The following is a 20575-nucleotide window of genomic DNA, read 5'->3' on the forward strand; positions in this document are numbered from 1 at the left end:
TCAATTTGCATACCAAAGGTCCCAGGGCAGTTTCAGCCTATGTGAACAAGTAATTTGACCCAGCACAAGGCCGCATCCTGTATTCCCATGAAATGCAGTGGCAAGGGTTGAACTGGAGAGGGGAGTGAAACGCTTTCCTGCTTTAAGTTACCTCCCAACCTTATACTGAGGCTGGATCTGAGATGGGCTGGGAGAAATTTGCATAAAGTAATGGGTCCCAGCAAGGCAAGGCAGTGACTCATAATGAACACTCCCCTTGTTCTCTTATACAGTGGTGCCTCGCAAGACGAAATTAATTCGTTCCGCAATTCTCTTCGTCTTGCGGTTTTTTCGTCTTGCGATGCACGGTTTCCCATAGGAATGCATTGAAAATCAATTAATGCGTTCCTAGGGAAACCGCCTTCAGACCAGGTCCGGGGACAGTCTGTCCCCGGACCTCTTCTGAAGGCTGGGGGGGGCAAGGGCTTTTCTTCCCACCCCCAGCATTTGAAAAAACCCCGGGACAGCGGAGGACTTCTCCGCTGTCCGGGGCGATCTTAAAATGCTGGCGGGCGGCATTTTAAAATCGCCCCGGACAGCGGAGGACTTCTCCGCTGTCCGGGGCGATTTAAAAGCCCCTGGGAAGGCAGGCAGGGGGGACAAAGACTTTTGCCCCCCGCCAGCCTTCCTCTTCTGAAGGCTGGCGGGGGCGAAAGTCTTTGCTCCCCCCCTGCCTGCCTTCAAAAGCTGTCCGGCCAAGGCTTCGCGGACCTCTCCGCCAGCAGCGGCAGCGCTGCCGCTGCTGGCGGAGAGGTCCGCGAAGCCTGGGAGCGCTGATGTCAGAGCGCGCAGGCTTCGGCATGCCGGCAACCCTGCAAAAGACGTCCGGGGGAAGCGGCTTCTTCCCCGCTTCCCCCGGACGTCTTCTGCAGCAAGGGGCTGTAGGGAGATAGCGATCTCCCTGCAGCCCCTTGCTGCAAAAGACGTCGGGGGGCAGCAGGGAAGAAGCGCTTAGCTTCCCGCTGCCCCTGGACCTCTTTTGAAGCAAGGGGCTGCGGGGAGATAGCGATCTCCCTGCAGCCCCTTGCTTCAAAAGAGAAGACCCGCTGTCCCCGGGGCAAGCTTCGTCTTGCGAAGCAAGCCCATAGGGAAATTCGTCTTGCGAGGCAACTCAAAAACGAAAAAACCTTTCGTTTTGCGAGTTTTTCGTCTCGCGAGGCGTTCGTCTTGCGGGGTACCACTGTAATGGCAATGGCACCCACCTGAGAGGTGTCGGAACGGAGTTCCGGCTGATCACCCCCCCCCCCCAAACACACTTGTTTACTGTCCCCTGATTTCTAGCTTGGCCCTGTGGTGTGAGTCCGTAATGATTCTAGTAGTTGCACTGTGCCCACTTCAATTCTCTTGTGTGGTTGGGGTCAGCTTCAGAGGTTCACTGTGTATCCACCTGTGAGAGTCATTAGGCTGGTGGGCATGTGAGATGGGCAGACAATTGGTTCATCTGCACTGGGTGCCGAGCCGAGAAGGTGCTTCAGGGGATGTTACAACAATGACAAACAACAAAAGACAAGAGGCAGTGGGGGTGCGGGGGTGGGACATGCTGAATTTTAGCATTGCCCAGGATGTCACTGAAATTTTAAAGCCTGAACTCCACCACTGGGATAGGGCCTCCTTAGCATTGCCTCCCCACATGTGGAACTCTTTTCCAGCTGAGATAGGGAAGGCCCCATCTGGATTTCTTGATATTGTCTTACCAAAAAACCCCCACAACCCAAGGACACCTTCAGGCATGCATATGAGCTTGGAGAATTGGAGATATGTGGAAGAAGTTTCTATTTTAGCTTTAGTCTCCAGATCAGTTCATGTATTGCCAATAAGCTGAGGGAAGGAAAAAGACACGCGCATCACCCTTTTCCCATGAGTCCCAGACCAGGAGCTCGTCTCACTTCACAGATTACAGTGGAATTAGAGGAATAAAAAGTGCAAGGATTGTGCCCCCTTGCCTCTCGGTAACTTATGAACCTGCCCCTGTAGGAATGCAATAACAGGAGCATTCCAATAGTAAAAATAATTGGGATGTTTCTGCCCTCTTGGAACCCTTTATATCACAGTCCTGCAAATGGTTCAGCTGCTGGCCTGCATTTTCATTAGTTGCTTTATTGTGAAATCTTTCTCGCATGAAAGAAAACCGCCCATCTTTTAAACGGTGACACCGTTTGGCATTAAAAGCCATTTTAAAAGTTGTTTATAATTCTTTTAGAATCACAGCCATAAAAAGTTAAGTGTAGCAATACGAGAAACAAGGACTGCCACGGTTTTTCCACATGTAATTGTTCTGCAGCTGCAGTCAGATTTTTATGAAACTTTTTACCCAGCCTAACCCTATTTTTTTCATGAGGCTCCAATCCTATGCAAATTTACTTTGTAAGCCCATCTGAATGCAATGATATTTTTGATATTTGATATGCGCTGGATGAAGGATAAGAAACTCTTCTCTGGATGAGGGAGAAATTTGATGCCCTTTGCATATCAAGATGAATCTACCTATTTTGCAATTTCCAAAACTATACACAAAATGAAACAACAGCTGTCCTCATTTGTATTTATTTTGCAAGACAGTTCTACAGCTAAGTAATGTACACAAAAATGGACACAAAATTGTATAGACTACAGTGTGTGTAAAAATTAGTGAAAATAACAAAAATGTATGCTATTAGGGAAAATGGCTTTGTAAAAATGTGTATATTAGGCAAATTTGCATTAATATGTGTATTTTAGGAGAAATTCACACTAGCATGCTGATGAATTTTCATGTTTTAAAAGCTTCACTGATTTTATCTGTTTTAATGATGATGTTTATATGTGTGTATTTTAATTGTTTTGTGGCTTTTAGCTGTGCTTTATCTACAAATTTATTTGTATAATAAATATATTATTTATACCCCACTCATCTGGCTGGGTTTCCCCAGCCACTCTGGGCAGCTGACAGCAAATAGTAAAACATCAAGCATTGAAAACTTCTCGATACAGGGCTGCATTTAGATGTCTTCTAAAAGTTGTGTAGTTTTTTATCTCCTTGGCAACTGAAGGGAGGGTGTTCCACAGTGAGAGAATCAGCAGAAGACCCTCAGAGGAGGACCTCAGTGCTGAGCAATGGGGGTGAAGACACTCCTTCAGGTATACTGGGCCAAGACCATTTAGGGCTTTAAAGGTCAGCACCAACACTTTGAATTGTGCTCTGAAATGTATTGGGAGCTAGTGAAGATCCTTTAGGACCAGTGTTATATGGTACCGGCAGCTACTCCCAGTCACCAGTCTAGCTGCCGCATTCTGGATTAGTTGTAGTTTCCGAGTCACCTTCAAAGGTAGCCCCAAGTAGAGCTCATTGCAGTAGTCTAAGTGGGAGATAAATAGAGCATGCACCACTCTGGTGAGATAGTCTGCAGGCAGGTAGGGTCTCAGCTGATGTACCAGATGAAGCTGGTAGACAGCTGCCTGGACAAAGAATTGATCTGTGCCTTCATGGACAGCTGTGAGTCCAAAATGACTCCCAGGCTGTGCACCTGGTCTGTGCACCTGGTCCTGTCCCCCCGCCTGCCTGCTTGTCCCCCCCCCAAAGAAACAGTACTTCTTTCTTGTCAGGATTCCACCTCAATCTGTTAGCAACCATCCATCCTTCAACCGCCTCCAGACACTCACACAGGACCGTCACCGCCTTCACTGGTTTCAATTTGAAGGAGAGGTAGAGCTCAGTATCATCTGCATACTGATGAAAACCCAGCCCAAACCCCTGCTTGCGGTTGGATACTTCTTTGATTAAGTGGTTTATAAGTATTCTAAACAAAATCAATAGATACCTACTTCATAATTTACAAATAGTTTAGAAAAATTATCCAGAGCAACAGTTTTGTTCTGTTACACTGAAGAAATACTTGCTTTCTGAAATGTCCGTGGGATGTCTCTAGGGCTAGCAAACTGGAGGTGTTTGCTGCTGTTTTGATGTATGCATGTGTCAAGGGTGATTAGCATAGACAGACTTCATTTAAGGTCAGGGATCAATTTTGCAGTGTATTTTTGCAAGGTGCCAAGTACTTTAAAGATCAAGAATTGGGCTGACAAAGAATGAGCTGCATTTGAATCTATAGCCTGGTTTGCATGATGTGCTAAGCCAAACTACGACTTGTGGAGAAGAGCTCACTGACACTTTGTTCCTCCTCGGTCTTTTTTACTCCCAAACTACACTGAGGTAAATCATGGTTTTGCTTAATGCGTCATTTGAACCTGGACTTGTGGTTAAGCTTTCTCCTCACTAGCCAGAAGCAAACCTTGGTTACTGCTCATGGTTAGCAAGAAGAGACCTTAACTATATAAGCTCAAGTTCAGACTCCATGCTGAATCCAACTTGGATCAGGAGAAGCAAAATGTCAGTGAACTTCTCTCTGAGAGCCTGCAGGTTTGTGTGGTCCCATAGTTTGGTTTACCGTGTTGTGTGAACCAAGCCAATATAATAAAATTGGAAGAGGACCGGTCTTGCACACTTATCTTTCATACATAGCAACTGCTTCGAACCTTGACAATTGTTGGCATTTTCCCACTGGAATTACCTCAGGTATTTCCCCCCCCCCTTACTTCAGAATTAGGGAAGGTTTAATTTAAGGATAAAAAATATCACCAAACAACGACCTAAAAATGATTCAAATAAGAGAAAGAATTTACAAACAATAACAAGGTCCCCAAATGCTGTTAAAAGCAGATTCGGAACGAGGCAAAAGACAATTGAGTCAATCCTAAAACAATGTTTACGCAGTCTCTTGGTCTGAAATGTATTTTTGGAATCCGATGGTGGGAAAGAAGTGTCCGAGGGAGTAGTGGAATCTGGTAACACCCTTGGAATGGTAAATGGACATGTCAGTTCGACCTCTTACATCACTAAAGACAAAGAGCAAGACAATATTTTGACTCTTGTTTGTTTGAATTGTGTAGCAGAGAAAACCAACGCTCTCTGGCAAACAGGATTCTATAAATCTGAGCTTCGTGTCAGAATGTATATATTAGGGAATATTTTATGGAGTTTTGCTCTTTGCTTTTTAAAAGGTTAAGCAATCCTAATGGCATTGCATGCAGGTCTTTGCTGGCGTGGAGAGAAATGGCTGTGCCAAATATTGCTAACAGACCAGTGCAGCAAATGTACAATTGTTAGTTACTGGTCTTAGTGCAAAAAAACAAAAACAACCCCACCATATGCTTAAACTATTACCAGTCTCAATGTTCTGGTATCTGTCCCTAGCAAAACACCTACTTTCTTTGGGAGAAGCCTTGAAAAATGTTAGTATAATATACACATACACAGTTAAGGTTTTAGCCGCCATTTAGGTTCTGCTCAGGTCTTCCTCAGACTTCTTCACAGGGTCTACAGATGTTGACTGGCCTTGGTTGCCAAGACAAACCTTTTGGTCACCAGAACCCTGCATCCTTCTCATCCCTTGGAAAGTGCCTCTGCATGAAGGCAGAGATGATCTTAAATAAAGTATTTTTAAAAAATGAAGGCAGAGATGATCCTCTGCTTCACTCCCTAGCCTCTTTCCCCAGTGCCTTGCTCAGGATTGCAATGCAGTACAGATGGCACCATTGGGCAGCACATTAGCAGAGTGACCTTAGTGGATTTACAATGCCTAGGAGCTTCAGGGAGAGTGGGAAAGATCACCACTCTCTTCCATTGATGGAGGTGTCTGCCAGATCAAAAGCTTTCCCATGAGCTGAAGGCACATGGTATTACACACAATGACTCATAGTGTACTTTTTCATAAACACTAAATCTACGCAATTCCTGGATTAATGAACAACAATCATTTTTGATGGGTTTTCAGAAGTATTATTTCTGTTTGTTTATTTTTATTAAATTTCTACCCTGCCCTTCCAAAGGAACCCAGGGTGGTAAACAACAAGAAATAAAACAATAAAAACATATTTGGAACATATTACTATACCAATCACTGCACACTGCACACTGCTCACTACTGTTGAATGTAAAGAGACCAGAGAGCCACATTTATCTGGACCTTGCCAGGTTTGGGAGAGAGAGAATGTGTGTGTGTGTGTGTGTGTGTGTGTGTGTGTGTATACCAAACTACATGATGTTTGGCATTAAAGTATTTCTTTTTTTTTGAGAGCAAGCAAGTGAAATAGTAAACATGTTCCTCCTTATTACATTTCCTGGCTAACGTTCTTGAATTGGGCTCTGCCCTTTCTGTGGCATTTGGGAGTACTGCACATATTAGCCTGGTATTTAAATGAAGGTGGTATTTCTTTGTGAATCATGTAAACAAACTTAGGTAACCAAACAATTGACTGCACTTTGACCAGATAGCAAACACTTAATTTCCTCTCTGGAGCAAAATAAAAAATGAAAAAATACACAACTGTTCCCATATGGCTCTGCAGGAAGCAATAAATAATCGCTCACATTCCTAAATCTCAGCATTGCATGGGAGATCATTTGGAATGGTGGGAATACTTTTGAACGTAAGTATTTTCAAGGCTTTCCAGTAAACTGCTAACGATGGGAGACCTTTAACCCTGTATTGATCCATGGCCTAATTCTCCTTCTATTTCTGGTGTTTAGTCTGTGTCATCGCTAATGTAGCAAAAACTGCACCTCCCCCATACATGAGTGGGTGATACGTACTTTAGACACCCTTTCTTGCACCATAACGGCATGGATAAAAGATGCAGCCATCTGCACAATAATTGGTTGATTCCAGTTTACCCAACTGCCAAGAGATTGCACAACTGACATTATGGTATCTGTTGAGACAAAAATCCTACTCAGCCAGTGAAATCAGTTCATAGTTGAGCCTTCTATTTTTTTTTAAATGTTTTTTTTTAAAAAAATAAAAACTGTATGGTAGGAAACGCAGATAATTGTGTAGGTTAGACAAATGAGCTGTCTTTGTAATGGCTATGTGGGAAACGGGGATGAGTAAAGGAGATCATTTTGGTTCCTGAGAGAGGTTTTTATGGCTGCACATGATATAAGCCACAAGTTCTTTTTCCCCACAGACTTCTTTTGGGCGGGAGAGGCCACCATCTTTGTGTGAAGAGAGTTCATGCTGCTGGATCAGACAGTTTTATTTAGCTCTGTGGTTGCATGTTGTTACAAAATATTTATGGAAGGTTTATACCGGCCTTGTGATGCAGCTTCCATTTCCTTCAGAATGATTCATTTGCCTCTCTGAGTTGGGGGGGCCAACAGGATTTTCTGGGTTCTGTACACTGTATGTGGATTCCACCTTCTGACCCACTTGCAAAAGAGGACACAGATTTACATAACACTTTCATATGTTTTGTGCCACATCCAAATTTGTATCCTCTTTGCAGGTGGAGTGGAGGGCCCAAAAATAAATTGGTGACCACACACGTAACTAAGTGTCTGACAGATGGATTGTGAAGAGGTCAAGCTTTTCTTAAAATTGTATTCACATACTAGAAAAGGCTTAATGTGTTTAATTCCTGCCAGTCACACAGCTGTTAAAGCCCTGCTTTCTCCATACCAACTCTAAACCAAAGCCTAGGCTGCAGTTGTACTTCCCATTACCTGGGAGTAAGCTCCATTAAACACAAAGAAACTTACTTCTGGGTAGACATGTATACCATTGGACTGTTTAAATTAACTATAAAGCGACTTCTGAATGAGTGCCTGCTCTTTTGCTCCCGCCCTGCAGGACACATGCCTAACCTTCTTTGCAGTTTTCATGTTTTTTAATTTGCAATTTGGAGGCGGGGGTGGGTTTCTGGCAAGTCCAGGGCCTAAGGATTTTAGGGCCAAATGACATGCTATGTTGAATTTGTTACTGTGATTGTTCTTAAAACTGTTCACCCCGGGGGCCATTCAGGATCAATACCACAGAAGGCAGGAAAGAGTTTTGGGGTTTTGACCCTTACAAAAATCGCCCTCCGTAAGCTGCTACATGGCACAGGAGGGAGGCTCCTATCAGCACCATGCACTATTTCAGAACAGAGATGAATCAATCTGTAACAGGTATGAACACTCAGTGTTGTTGGTTATGGGCAATTTTAGATTTAGAAGGAATTTCTGTAATGTTGTGTTGTTTGAGGCTGAGGAGGGACCTTTTTGCCGTGGCAATACTTTTGGATTGAGGTTGGCTGAGTGGTGCAGAGAGCCATTTAGCCGGAGAAGAGGTGTTTGAGGGAAATGCCTCTGTAAATTCAAGGAAGTGGAAATATGTGTGGGACAGGAAAGAGTGTGTGGCTCTGAGGAGGTGGGTGATGTGCTCTTTTAAAATGGGCTATAGTCTAGAAATTTGGCACCTTTTTGCCTACATTTCATGTAAGCTTCCATATTATTTTGAAAATATTGCACATCAAAATGGCTTCTTATGTGGAAAGGAAAGAATATACGTAAGAAAATAAGAATGGTCTGCTGAATGGCCCCTCTAGTCCAACATCCTGTTCTCGCAGTGGCGAACCAGATGCCTGTGAGAAACCAAGGAACAGAAGGTGAGCACAAGAGGAATCTCCCTTCTCTTGGTTTCCAGCAACTGGTTTTTGGAAGCATTGCTACCTCCAACTGTGGAAATAAAAAATTCCTTCCAGTAGCACCTTAAAGACCAACTAAGTTAGTTCTTGGTATGAGCTTTCGTGTGCATGCACACTTCTTCAGATACCAAGTGTGCATGCACACGAAAGCTTATACCAAGAACTAACTTAGTTGGTCTTTAAGGTGCTACTGGAAGGAATTTTTTATTTTGACTATGGCAGACCAACACAGCTACCTATCTCCAACTGTGGAGGTAGACATAGCCATCTTGGTTAGTAGCCATTGACACCCCTCTCCTCCATGAATTTGTCTATTCCTCTTTTAAAGCCATTTAAGTTGGTGGCCATTATGGGCTCCTTGGATGAGCAAGTTCCACAGTGTGACAATGTGTTGTGTGAACAAGTATATTATTTTATCCATGCTAAATCTTCCAGCATTCAGCTACCTTGGATGTCCACGAGTTCTAGTGTCACGAGGGAGAAAAACTTTTCTCTATTCACTTTCTCCGTCCTGTGTATCGTTTCATAAACTCTAGAGGTATCATCATTCTTTATTCAGTTTAATTCCCGTGAACTGGTGGTTGTTTTCTTGGATTATCATACCAGTTTCAATTGATTTATGGTTAAATGTTCGTGAAATCTCCCTGGAAGTACATATTAATTAAATCCTCATTAATTGCACATTAGAACTCATTGATTGATTGCTGCAAGTGCTAGATGCATTCATAATAGGGAACCAAGTGTCAAAAGATTGTTTTGGATAAAAAGTATAGATGTCTACATAAATAAATTGGAGCACAAGGCTTCTATTCAGTGGAGTGCTGGGTTTGGGCTTGGTAGATCTGGGGTCCCTTTGTCTGAGATTACTCATCTTTGTTGCATAGAGCTCTGGCAAAGTGGCCTATGATTAGAATAAAAAGGCTGAGCCTAATTTTAGAGGCTTACGGCTGTTGTATTTTTATTTTCAGCTGGGACAGAATATACTTAGTATTTTGGATGTTCTTAAATACTCCAAATGTCCATCTTCTGTGTCTGGTGTGCCAGTTCTTGGAACTTTCAGTGAAGTAGAAATCTGACACTTGAACTATAATCCTCCCTGGAATGCAGTGGCGTCAAGTTGCGACACTATACTTAAGGTTTTTGTCTTTGTCAGGTCATGATTTCCAGGGGATAAAAACCACAGCCATGACTTTGTGGCTCTTTAGAAATGAAAACTGCCTCTCTGCCAAGCAGTGTTGAAAAGAACAAGAGCCTTGTACCAAGTCAGATTATTGGTCTCTGTAGCTTAGTATTGCCTACACAGATTGGCAGGTGCTCTCTGGGGTTTCAGACAGGGGTCTTTTCAGCCCCTAACTAGATCTGAATCTGGGATCTTCTGAATGAAAAGGATTTGCTGTATCACTCAGCTATGGTGATTACCCTGGCGGTATAGGCAACCTTTCTCTCTCCCCACCTGGCAAGGTGTGTCCAGGATTTGAACTGAGCCATCAAAGTAGTTCTCAACGTCCCATGCGAGTGAGTGGCCATTACTGGCCTTTGTGCATCTTCACTTTGAGCAGCCCTCTCTTAAACCAAGGAGATTTCTTACACAGCTGAGCTGCGCAGGGTAGATTCTGGGAAACGGTGTGGTCATAAGAGTGGCACTGAGCTCTGGAAGACTTGTGTATGATGATGGATGGTGCCTTTACACCTGGGCTTAAATCCTTGCAGCTGTGGGCATGTGGTAAAAGTCTGTATCCACATTCAACTAGAATAGCAGCTCACAGGATTGAAACGTAAAGAAACCTGTTTGTCTTGGAATGATAAATTTTCAGTATGGGCTGGAGAGCATTTAGAAGATACTGGTCTGGATTTGAAGTTTATGAAGCTGGAAATGAGTGCTTGAGCCGGACACTTCTAATCTTGCCCTTCTTCTCCCCACTCTCATTCCAAGTTCCTGGTTTGGATGAAGCCAGAGTTCCCTGTTACATCAGAACCAGGGAACTCTGTATTGCTGTCTGTTAACAAACAAGGAAAATAAGGTTGGAATGATTGTTCAGACCAGGACTGAACATCAGAGCATCTATTTATCTGAAAAAACCCTACAACACCTATTCCTGATATCTTTTTATCACTTTTAAGTATCTTTTTTCTTCCATTTGAGGGTGTTCAGAAACAAAGTTGTTATGTCTGAAATGTAGAAGGGCCCATCTTACCACTTTTTTCCATATATAGGCCTAGTCTGTGGGGGGCAGCAGCCCTCTGCCTCATTAGGCTTCTAATGGAGAGAAGTGAAGGACAAATAAGTGAATAAACAAATATTGTAGATGAAAAAGACTGATTTAATATCCACCATATTTTTGAGAAAAAGTTGCTGGTCTCTCAGATAGTTCATGTTGAATGGATTCCTCCAACATATCTATCAGTTGTATCTTCTTCTGTCTCCCATTCTACACTTATCATCTGCTATCCAAACAACATGATCAGTCCAACGAAGTTGATGTTGAAGAATCATTGCTTTGATACTGGTGATTTTTGCTTTTCCATAGCAACTACTCTATTCCCACCTCAAGAATGGAAAGCAAAATACGGGTGGGCAACAAAAGAGATTTAAAGACGCTCTCAAGACAAATCTGAAAAAATGTAACATAAGCACTGTTAACTGGGAAACACTGGTCTGCAAGTGCTCCAATTGGAGAACAGCTTTTACCAAAGGTGTCATTGACTTTGAAGAAACACGAACTCAGGGCGAAAAGAAGAAATGAACTAAGAGGAAGGCATGTTTGACAAACCCTCACCGTGATAAACTCCTGCCCAGACACCTATGTTTCCACTGTGGAAGGACATGTGGATCCAGAATTGGTCTCCACAGTCACTTACAGACTCACTGTTAAGACCGTGTTCATGGAAGACAATCTTACTCAGCTATGAGAAGACACCTGTCATGGCCTGGGTTCTTGCCAGTGCTGGACTTTGGGCTCTCGAATTTCAGCGGTGCCCTGTGCAACACTAAAATTTGCTCCTCCACCTCTTGTGCTCTGGTCAACATTATTGTTATGGTGCCCCCTGTGGTGCTGGTACCCAGTGCAGCCAAACCAGACACGCTACCCTAAAACCGCCTCTGCTCTTGCTATAAATGCTTTTTCACCTCAGCTCTCTATAACAAAAGGTTTTATTTTTAATACACACATGATATGTAAATAGATATGTAAATTGTTTGGCAATGTATGTTGTTTACATAGTTACTTAACTATAATTGCTCCTGTCTTGAAAGGGATCACATGGCTTTTCATTTTTCTGAAGTGAAGTGTTGTTTATTTACTTTGTATTATGTGCATACAAATTGTTACTAAATGCTACATTCCCAACCGTGTCTACTCAGAAGTAAGCCTGACAGACTTCAGTGGGGCTTACTCTGCTTCCTGCTGTGAATTTTTAAGACGAGAAGTATGCCTTGTTCTTCTTTCCACATGGAAAGAAGTCATCTCTTCTCTTGCCTGTTGCCTGTATCATTGCTCCTCAGTTGAAGCATGAGGATTTCAAGCTGTCAAATACAAAATGTTTACTGCAAACATTTAAACCATGAATTAGCTTGAATGTTGTGTTTCAGCAGATGCACAAAAACAACCATTTTCTGATATGCATTTATGAAACAATGTTATTTTGCAAAAAGGGCTTGTATAAGTAGCATTACACTGACATTCAAGTGGCATTCCTTGTAAAATGTTTAACATAGCCAAAGGCATAGAATCCGGGGTACAAAGAGCAAAATATCAACCACATGCCCTCCATGAGTTGAAACAGGGGGTCATTTCTACTCCCATAGGCTCTCCATGTGTCTAGAAGCCTTGTCTTGCAGCAAAGAGTTCTAAATCAGGTGAGGAACTCATATCTGTGAACTCAACTCTCCACCCCAGATGCTTGCCTCTAGCTTAGTGCTAGTCCTGCAGTGAAAACAGGTGAGGTATGGCATTTGGGGAACTCCCAAGTTTTGTAGAAGTACCAAAGATCTGTGGGGGGGGGACCCTAAGTGGCAGGGAGAACCCCCAAACAGCCCAACAAAAAGCTGAACATGCTCAGTGACTTCAAGTTGCTGACTGTTTGAGGCAAAACGTAAAACTGGATGGATGGGAGAATGGAACGGAGTATCCTGAACAGGAGCACTCAATGCTACAAACAGCATGTGTAAAGTAGATTCTTAATTTGTGGGAGAAACTGAGTGATATGAACACCAGAGTGAAATTGTGCCGGCCTGTAGGCTGGGAAAGTGGCAGGATCTAGAAATAGCAAGTAAGATTAAAGGTAACGCTGAACCACAAGTATATAGTTAGCTTCAAAATAGATTTCTTTTTTAAACAGGAAAAACGAACCCACCATAGGACGTCTTAGTTTTCAGTGTAGGTTGTATTTTGTTTGAACAGGATATGACTGATGGTTCCCCTCAGGGTGGGTAAACTGATGACCCTTTTAGGCCTCAATCCTTTATACACTCAGGGTCTAATGAGGCTTACCAAAAGCTTGTGTAACTGTAAGTGCTGATGCCCCTTTTATTTCAGAAATGGCTTTTTTGGAGAGGGTGATCTTGAGTATAGGACGAGGTGCTTAATCTTTTACCCAAACACTGCATTAATGGTCCCTGTAGGGTTCCAAATGCAGAAGAAAAAGCAATTTAGAGCAAACTAAAATGTTATGTGGGCAAATTGTTAAAAATGCCTTGTACTGAATAGAATTGCATTTAAGATATGGGTGGTGGTGGTCACCAAATAAGTTGTCAAGAAGAGAGTGGTGTTCCCTGTAAAATGTTTAAAGGCATATTGTAGGCTTTTCTTACAATAAGGTCAGGGAACTGTACACAAGATTTCCCCTTTATATCCTCACAGCAACCCAGTGAGGTGGGTTAGACTATGAATGAACTTCATGTCTCACCAGGAATCTGAATATGGGTCTCCCCCCTCCTAGCCTAACACTACCCACAATGCTGCACTGACTCTCAGACTGTAATTCTTGCCTATGCTCATTTTGTGATGTGCTTTCCTTGTAGTTCGATCTGTACTCGTGTCAGCATTGATTTATGCAGGGTCTCTGTTTTGCACTCTAATGGAACCTTAGTCTCGCAGTTTCTTTGTCTTGCTATTTTGTGCACTTGCCAGAGAGTGTCAGAGGCTGAGCATGATTTGATGTGGTTCTTTCTGCTGAGCTAGGTCAAAATAAAGGCACCGGCTACATAAGGCTCTTTGCCTCTTTTAACGTTCCTGGCACAAGTAACTGAGTTATATGCACTAAAGCAATTTGCAGAGTTTGGAAGGCTTAAGAAAGAGCGTGAACACCTTGAACCTGCTTTGGAGTGCACAGATGACACTTGCTTAATGAGGCAAGTTATGGCATTCCACCGCCTTGAAGCACACTTAACAACTGGCTTTGGCACCTGCTGTTTCCATTTTATATTTCAAGCTGGATGTAAATCCTCTTCCAAGTCAACCTGGCTGCTATTCACTGGAGTGTGTTATAGATAATTAGGTCAAGAGAAGGCCAGGGAACCTCCTGGAGGAGCATTTTGATATGCTCTGGGGAGCGTATATGATATGCTTTATGGTGGTGACTCAAGAAAACTAGCAATACAATTGACATTTACCATTTTCTTTGTATTTTACTTGAGCTCATCCTTCAGTTTTTATTCCTTCCCCACTATTGTCATTGAATTTATAATCTTAAGCGAGGTGAGCTTATTTTCATTGTTTTGGGCTATTTCACACCCACACACCCACACACCCACACACCCACACCCACACCCATATTGGCCTTAATATAAGCCTCACTTTTTTTCCAAATTCCGACCGTGAAAAGTTAAAGTGTGGTTTAAATTCACGGCCTTACAAAAACTGGCTTTTACGATATCACTGATGAAACAGACATACAGTAAAATGGAACGGGTGTGAGTGCCTGAGGAATTTTAAGGGAGTGGCTTATATTCAGGTATCGTCTTTTTCTTCTTCTTTCCCCTTGGATTTTAAAGGTGCAGCTTATATTTGGGCCAAGACGGTATTTATAAATATAATGAATGATAGAGCTATATACAAGCAGTACTATATAATAATGCTAAATTACCAAATTTAAATATTGTCTTCTATCATTATGTATAAAACTATGTAAATAAAAATAGTTTTGATATGAGATATTTCCAAAATAAATACAAACCTACCTTTACACAGTTCAATAGTCAACATTCAATATTTATTTATTTAAAATCCAGGCAACCTCCCATCCCCACAAAAAAGGATCCATTGTGAGAGCTGCTCCAGTAGAGATGATCTAACAGATGTTTTGCAGTGTAGGAATCAGAGCACCTTTGAAGAGCCATATCCCTACAGGGGTCCCACTGTCACTACCTGGAGGCTGCTGATCCTTGGCCTTGGTTCACCTTCTCTCTCCAAGCATGCAAGCAATGAGTTGGAAGAAACAGTGGTACCTTTCTCTCCCGGGGTGGCTGCATGGACTGGGGCCCAGAGGGAAAGGACAAGTGAATCAGGCAGCAGTACTTTGGAAAGGAGGGGGGGCATTTGCCCAAGGGCCTCCCCAAACCTGGAACCATCCCTGCTCAGAAGTAAGCCCTACCAGGTTTAATGGGATTTCCTCCTAGGTAATTGTGTCTAGGACGTCAGGCGCAAGATGTCCAAGGAACCTGGTAGCTGCATGTTACTGACCTGGTTCACATTTAATGCTGAGCCAATCTATCTATGGTTTGGTGTGAATGTGCAAGTGTACCAATACATAGTAAGAAAAACATGGATGCTTCCCTCAGTCCTATATCAGCTTTGGTTGAGTGTTATGTGTGAACCTGGGCTCACAGTTTGGCTCACTCCAAACAAGGCTTGTTGTTGGCTTAGCACTCCAGGTTTGTTTGGGAGAGACAAACCATGAGCCCATGTTTGCACCCAACACTAAGCCAAGTGGTGGTTAAATGCACAATAGGATGACAGCAGCAGGAGTTGGGGATAAGTGGCCACCATTTTCTTACTGTGCGCCAGCATAGTTGCTCGTTCATGCTAAGCCGTAGTTTGGCTTAGTATTACAGGCAAACCTGACATTACTGATTGTCTAAGTATCCATTGGGTTTATCTATGGGAAGATGTGTCTTGGGGCTGATTGCAGGGTCATAGAACAGGCAAAATGGAAAGGTAATGATGATTTACAAATCTGTTGCATTTATACTCCACCTTTCCTTTAAGGGTGGTGCATATAATTCTCCCATTTTGCTGTCACAATGGCAGTAAAACCCCTGTGCTATAGGCTTTTGTGTTTTCTTTATTTCTAAGTCTTTCCACTCCTTCCTACACAAAGATCACTGTCCTGTGTAAACCCTGTAGGGAGTGCAGCCTAGCCTTTCCCCGTTCCCTTTTAAGAATTCAAAACTGAAACTCTTTGCAGAAGCCTAGGAAGCAGGCAGGCTATAGTATTCTATAATAAAGACAGATACATAAAATAGCTTGTGAGCTTTGGAAGGAACAGATACAGCCAGGTAGGCTGTGTACACATTACTTCTTACTCTGGCTGTAGTGCGCTCTCACTTCTCTTTTTAATCTGTGTACCTATGACAATACCCAAGGGTCTAGAGCAATCCTGCTGTTTCTGGTGAAATACTCTGTTTTGATTTGGTTTCCCCCCAAGCCAGCTTTAATTGAACTTGAACCCAGTATCCTTTTTCAAGTAGCATTGAATCCCAGGTGTGTGGGATTTTCCTTTCCTTTTCCTACCCCATCTCTGGGGCAGCGATGGGGCAGTGAAACTAACCAGGCAATTCCATCAGCTGAAGACGTCAGTGCCCATTCTCCCACCTTGCCTGTCCGATGGGCAAATGCAACTTGAAACGCACTGAGGAAAAACCCCCTCACTGTTTTAAGCCAGTAATGTGTACACAGAGTAGAAAGAACACTCCAAATCAGCATTGCACCAGGTAAAAGAATGATCCGATTCATTGCAAGTTAGCCTTTGCCTCTGTTATGGTATTTGAGGCAGTTCCGGGAGTGGGGAAATCTCTTGTTCCTCAAGCACAAATATAGCTTTGCCAAATCCAAGCCTTGCATGTCCACAGAGAGACCATATATTATGGTTAATTACATGAAATCTGATATGCTTCCTTTGGCATTCTATGTCTTGGAAGGAAAAAAAATGCATTTAGTTCTTTCCCTATCTGTGCTAATTATATATAAATATGACCAATTTCTGCCTCCTTTTGTTTTGTTAGTGGTGTGCACATTCTTAGTGTTGTCATGTGCATGGCTCTATCCCTTATGAACCTCTATCTAAGAGAATATTTACACAATTAATGTGTAATGCAAACTAACGTTCTTGTTCAAGGCAGGATTTACGTTTGTATTGCAAACGGGATTGACTTTGCTCCATGCAGGACAACTTAGGGCACTTATGAACGGCTTCCATTTTGTTCGTGAGAATCAATACGGGCACATTAAGGCTGCACAATTAAAATGGAGTTGGAGTTCTTGAAGAATAAACCTACCTCCAAGAAAAAAGAAAAGCAATTTTGGGAGGGGTTTTGGTTTTTTAAAGGAGAGTGACTGGAATTGGGGGAATAACAATTGCTTGGCACAACATCATATTACCTCATCATATTACCTCATCATAAACAAATGAGAATGAATGCTCAATAAACAGGTCATCTGGAAGGGACCTCTGTTCCATGAATGTTTCCCTCAGATATTGGTTTGTTTTAATGATTTATAGCAAAGCTTTGGTCGTCTTGTAGGCTGAGATTTATTTGAAACATGGTTTAACCCTGGAACCTGTTCACTGTCTGAGCTTGGCTCTGCACCCTCAGACAGTTCACAGATGAAAGTAGGGATACTCGGTTTTGTGTTCATATAATAGTTCCGCCCTCCCCCATAGTGCTTCATTGCTTGACACCAATGCAGCATGCACTTCACACATTACTCGGCATCTTGTATGTTCATCTGACCATAACACAAACTGCCTGTGTCATTTTAATGGCATATTGTGTTCATGGCTATATAAGAAGAAAAAGCATATGTCAGTTTCTGTATGTTCAGATCCCAACCTGTAACCTTGAAAAGAAAAGAGTTACGTACTCTAATCCATCCAAACAAGGAGCTTGGGGAAACGCCAAGGTTTGAAGAAATACAACAAGTAAATAAGATTCTTAGGGGAAACCCAAGTAAAGCCCAATGAGGACGAACAGTGCTCAGTGGCAATGGGATGCTGACTGATTATTGGAAAGGGGGGCGGAATAGAAAATGGGGGAGTTGAATGGAGTGTCCTGGAAATGGGCACAGTTTGTTGGCTTCCTGAACAGTACCACTCCACACTGCAAGATTTTGCTGCAGGTCCTACTTGACTTAGGTATTAAGGAAGAGAGAGCCATTTACTATGTGTCTTTCACCTGTTACTAAAGCTTCAAAGCCTGCTCCCCTCCTCTAGAGGGAAGGGAAGAAGCTTTCAAAACAGAGGTTCTCTGTTCTTTGGAACCCCCAAACTTTTCATCTTAACAATGAAGCACTGTGTATGGGCCTAACATTTCCTGAGCCTCTAGATTCAAGAATGTCAGTCTTCCTAGACTACCAACATTAAATTCTGAAGAATTCAGGTTCATTGTCTAGTGATGTGATGTTCTGACCTATTGTTTGATGTTGGTAAAACTCTAGGATGGTTAAACTTGAAACTAATGTTTTCTCCTCATTTGACTTCACAGCTCTCCTTGAGAAACCTCTTAGCAAAAGGCGAGACACTGAAGCTGTACAGAAGGCTAAGATTCTTTATTCTTCGTGTATGAATGAGAGTAAGTAACTTTCATTTACAGGGTTACAGGTTAGAGTCTGAATGTACACAAACTGGCAAACACTTTATTTTACATCGTTCTATAAATATCAAGCAATGAGCGGCTCTGAAATGAATCTCTGTTTTATGCATATCAAAGCATGCAAAATGTTGCAAAAACAGCATTTTATGACAAGTGCCAGTTATTGCTCTTTTCCCATTAAGTCAGTGCTAAATAATTTGTACTTTTAGAATGCAGTCCTGTACTTAAGCTACACTTACCTAGGAATAAGTGAGGCTTACTTCTCAGTAAACATGCCTGAGACTGATTGCACAGTATTTCCTGGTGCATGGGATTTTAACTATCATATATGTTTAATGGGACATTTCTTCTGAATGCATACCCATATGGTGAAATCTGATAGTTATCTAACATTATTACTACTTAAATAAATTTATGTATACACATCCTGTTGCTCTCCACATATAACAGTATTTCTAATGAGCACTCTTAAAATGGTATTACCTGGAAGTTGTCTTCTGATGGCTTGCTTTCCCCCCCCTCCAGATAAGATAGAGAAAGCTGATGCAAAGCCTCTTTTGAGCATGCTGAAACATTCTCCGTTCCGCTGGCCTGTCCTGGAATCAAACATTGGGCCTGATGGATTGTGGTCAGAAAGGAAGTTCAGCATGCTACAGACCCTGGCTACTCTTCGTGGCCAATATAGCAGTTCTGTTTTCATCCGAATGTATGTGGCTTCTGACGATAAGAACTCTAATGAGCACATCATAAAGGTATGGTAGAGGGGGTTGATGGAGGTAGATGTGAGTTTTCACCAGCTTACTAAAAATATCCAGTGCTCCACATTTTAGCCATTATGTTCAGGAATTGCCAACTTTTGCAAATGGGCACATTTACAAATTGGAGAAACTGTTGTGGGGACACATATGCATACACACTGCAACCATGCACAAGCGCATCCATGGCAGTTACCCCCCCCCCCACTCATCAGCAATGAGACTTAAAAAAAAAAGAAAGAGTGTGTTTTCGTTTCACATAAGTGTTATAGGGGTGTGTGAGTGAGATAGAGAAATCTTCCTGGAAGTACAAGAGTTAACCTTCCCTCTCCAGCTGCAGTCTTTGGGAAGATCACCCCTGGTAACAACTAAAAAAAAAAAATCCAGCCCCCTATAACTAGGATTGACACAGCAGATTTCTTTGAAGCTTAATTATGACAAGAAGTGTTTTTAGTGAGAGCGATCCCTGAAAATTGCTCCTCCTCCAATGTAATTAGGCCTCAAATGAGCCTTGTGCTGAGGCTAATATAAGACTTCTTTGAAGTCTAACTGTGCCATGGGGTGGTGTGATTTTGGCGTGCATGTGTGTGTCGTATTTGTAAACTCCCCCCTCCAAACTGCCCAACTCATGCAGATAGACTTGAAACAAAAACTTTCAATGAGCTATAATAGAAGGCTCCTTTCTATTTTAGCATAAGAGAGTGGGGAGGGTTTGTCACATCAGGACCCTGTGGGTGCCAGAAAGGATTGCTTACTTGAATCTGGGGGAGCTGTGTTTGTGGCTGGATGCAGCCATGGCAGATGGGACTCCCTCCTGTGGCATGAGGGAGTCCGCTGCTATGGACTTTCCTGCAGGCAGCGGGGCCAGTCATGGGGGATTCCAGGGGTGTGGCTTGGGGAGCAGACCAGAGGGCCTCAGTTCTCCTCTGGATTCCCACCCTCCCTCTCCTTTAGTTGATATTTGGGAGCTGGCCAGGCGCAGGCGGACTAGCTTCTGTGTGCCTTGCTTCAGTCACCATTTTCTGGGCCAGGGAGGGATTTCCCCTTCAGGCCAACTGGACCGCCTGGAGGGCTTTTGCCTGCCTCATAGCAAATGTCACAATCAATCAATCAATCAATCAATCAATCACTCAAGTACCTTTATTGTCATCACAGTATAAAATGTTTCAAATAGCTGGAAAAATCAAAAAGACAAGGGTGAAGCTTTCAAGGGTTATAAGGTCACAGTATGATCGTGTGCATTTGGATATCCTTCCCGAAAGGATAGTGATGTCACAATTTTACAATGGATTAGGCATTGGGATGGAGCCCTAGTCTAAGTGAGTGGTGAGAGCTCCCCCCACAACAACTGCAGCAGCAGGGTATCCCTTGAAGAGAGCCTGGAAGATGATGCTCTTGTCTGGTCACCCAGTTTGGGAGTTGATGGCGCTCCTGAATGGTGTTTAAGGCAGTTGCCCACAATTGATGCACATCCCAA

At 42.8% G+C, this 20575-nt stretch overlaps 1 protein-coding gene across 7 annotated transcripts in view; it reads left to right on the forward strand.

Annotated features, from left to right (window-relative positions):
- Positions 1–20575, forward strand: part of PHEX (phosphate regulating endopeptidase X-linked) — a gene marked incomplete at its 5' end in the record, with an annotated part of 99738 nt that overhangs the window by 16818 nt on the left and 62345 nt on the right. For all 7 annotated transcript variants that reach the window (XM_081199421.1, XM_081199425.1, XM_081199427.1 and 4 more), the window contains 2 exons: positions 18236–18322; positions 18869–19095. In XM_081199421.1, the coding sequence (XP_081055547.1) occupies positions 18236–18322; positions 18869–19095 (314 nt within the window). The remainder of the gene's footprint in view (positions 1–18235; positions 18323–18868; positions 19096–20575) is intronic.

Source organism: Podarcis bocagei, assembly GCF_964188305.1.
Source record: "Podarcis bocagei genome assembly, chromosome: 6".
In the NCBI taxonomy this organism is placed as follows: Eukaryota; Metazoa; Chordata; class Lepidosauria; order Squamata; family Lacertidae; genus Podarcis; species Podarcis bocagei.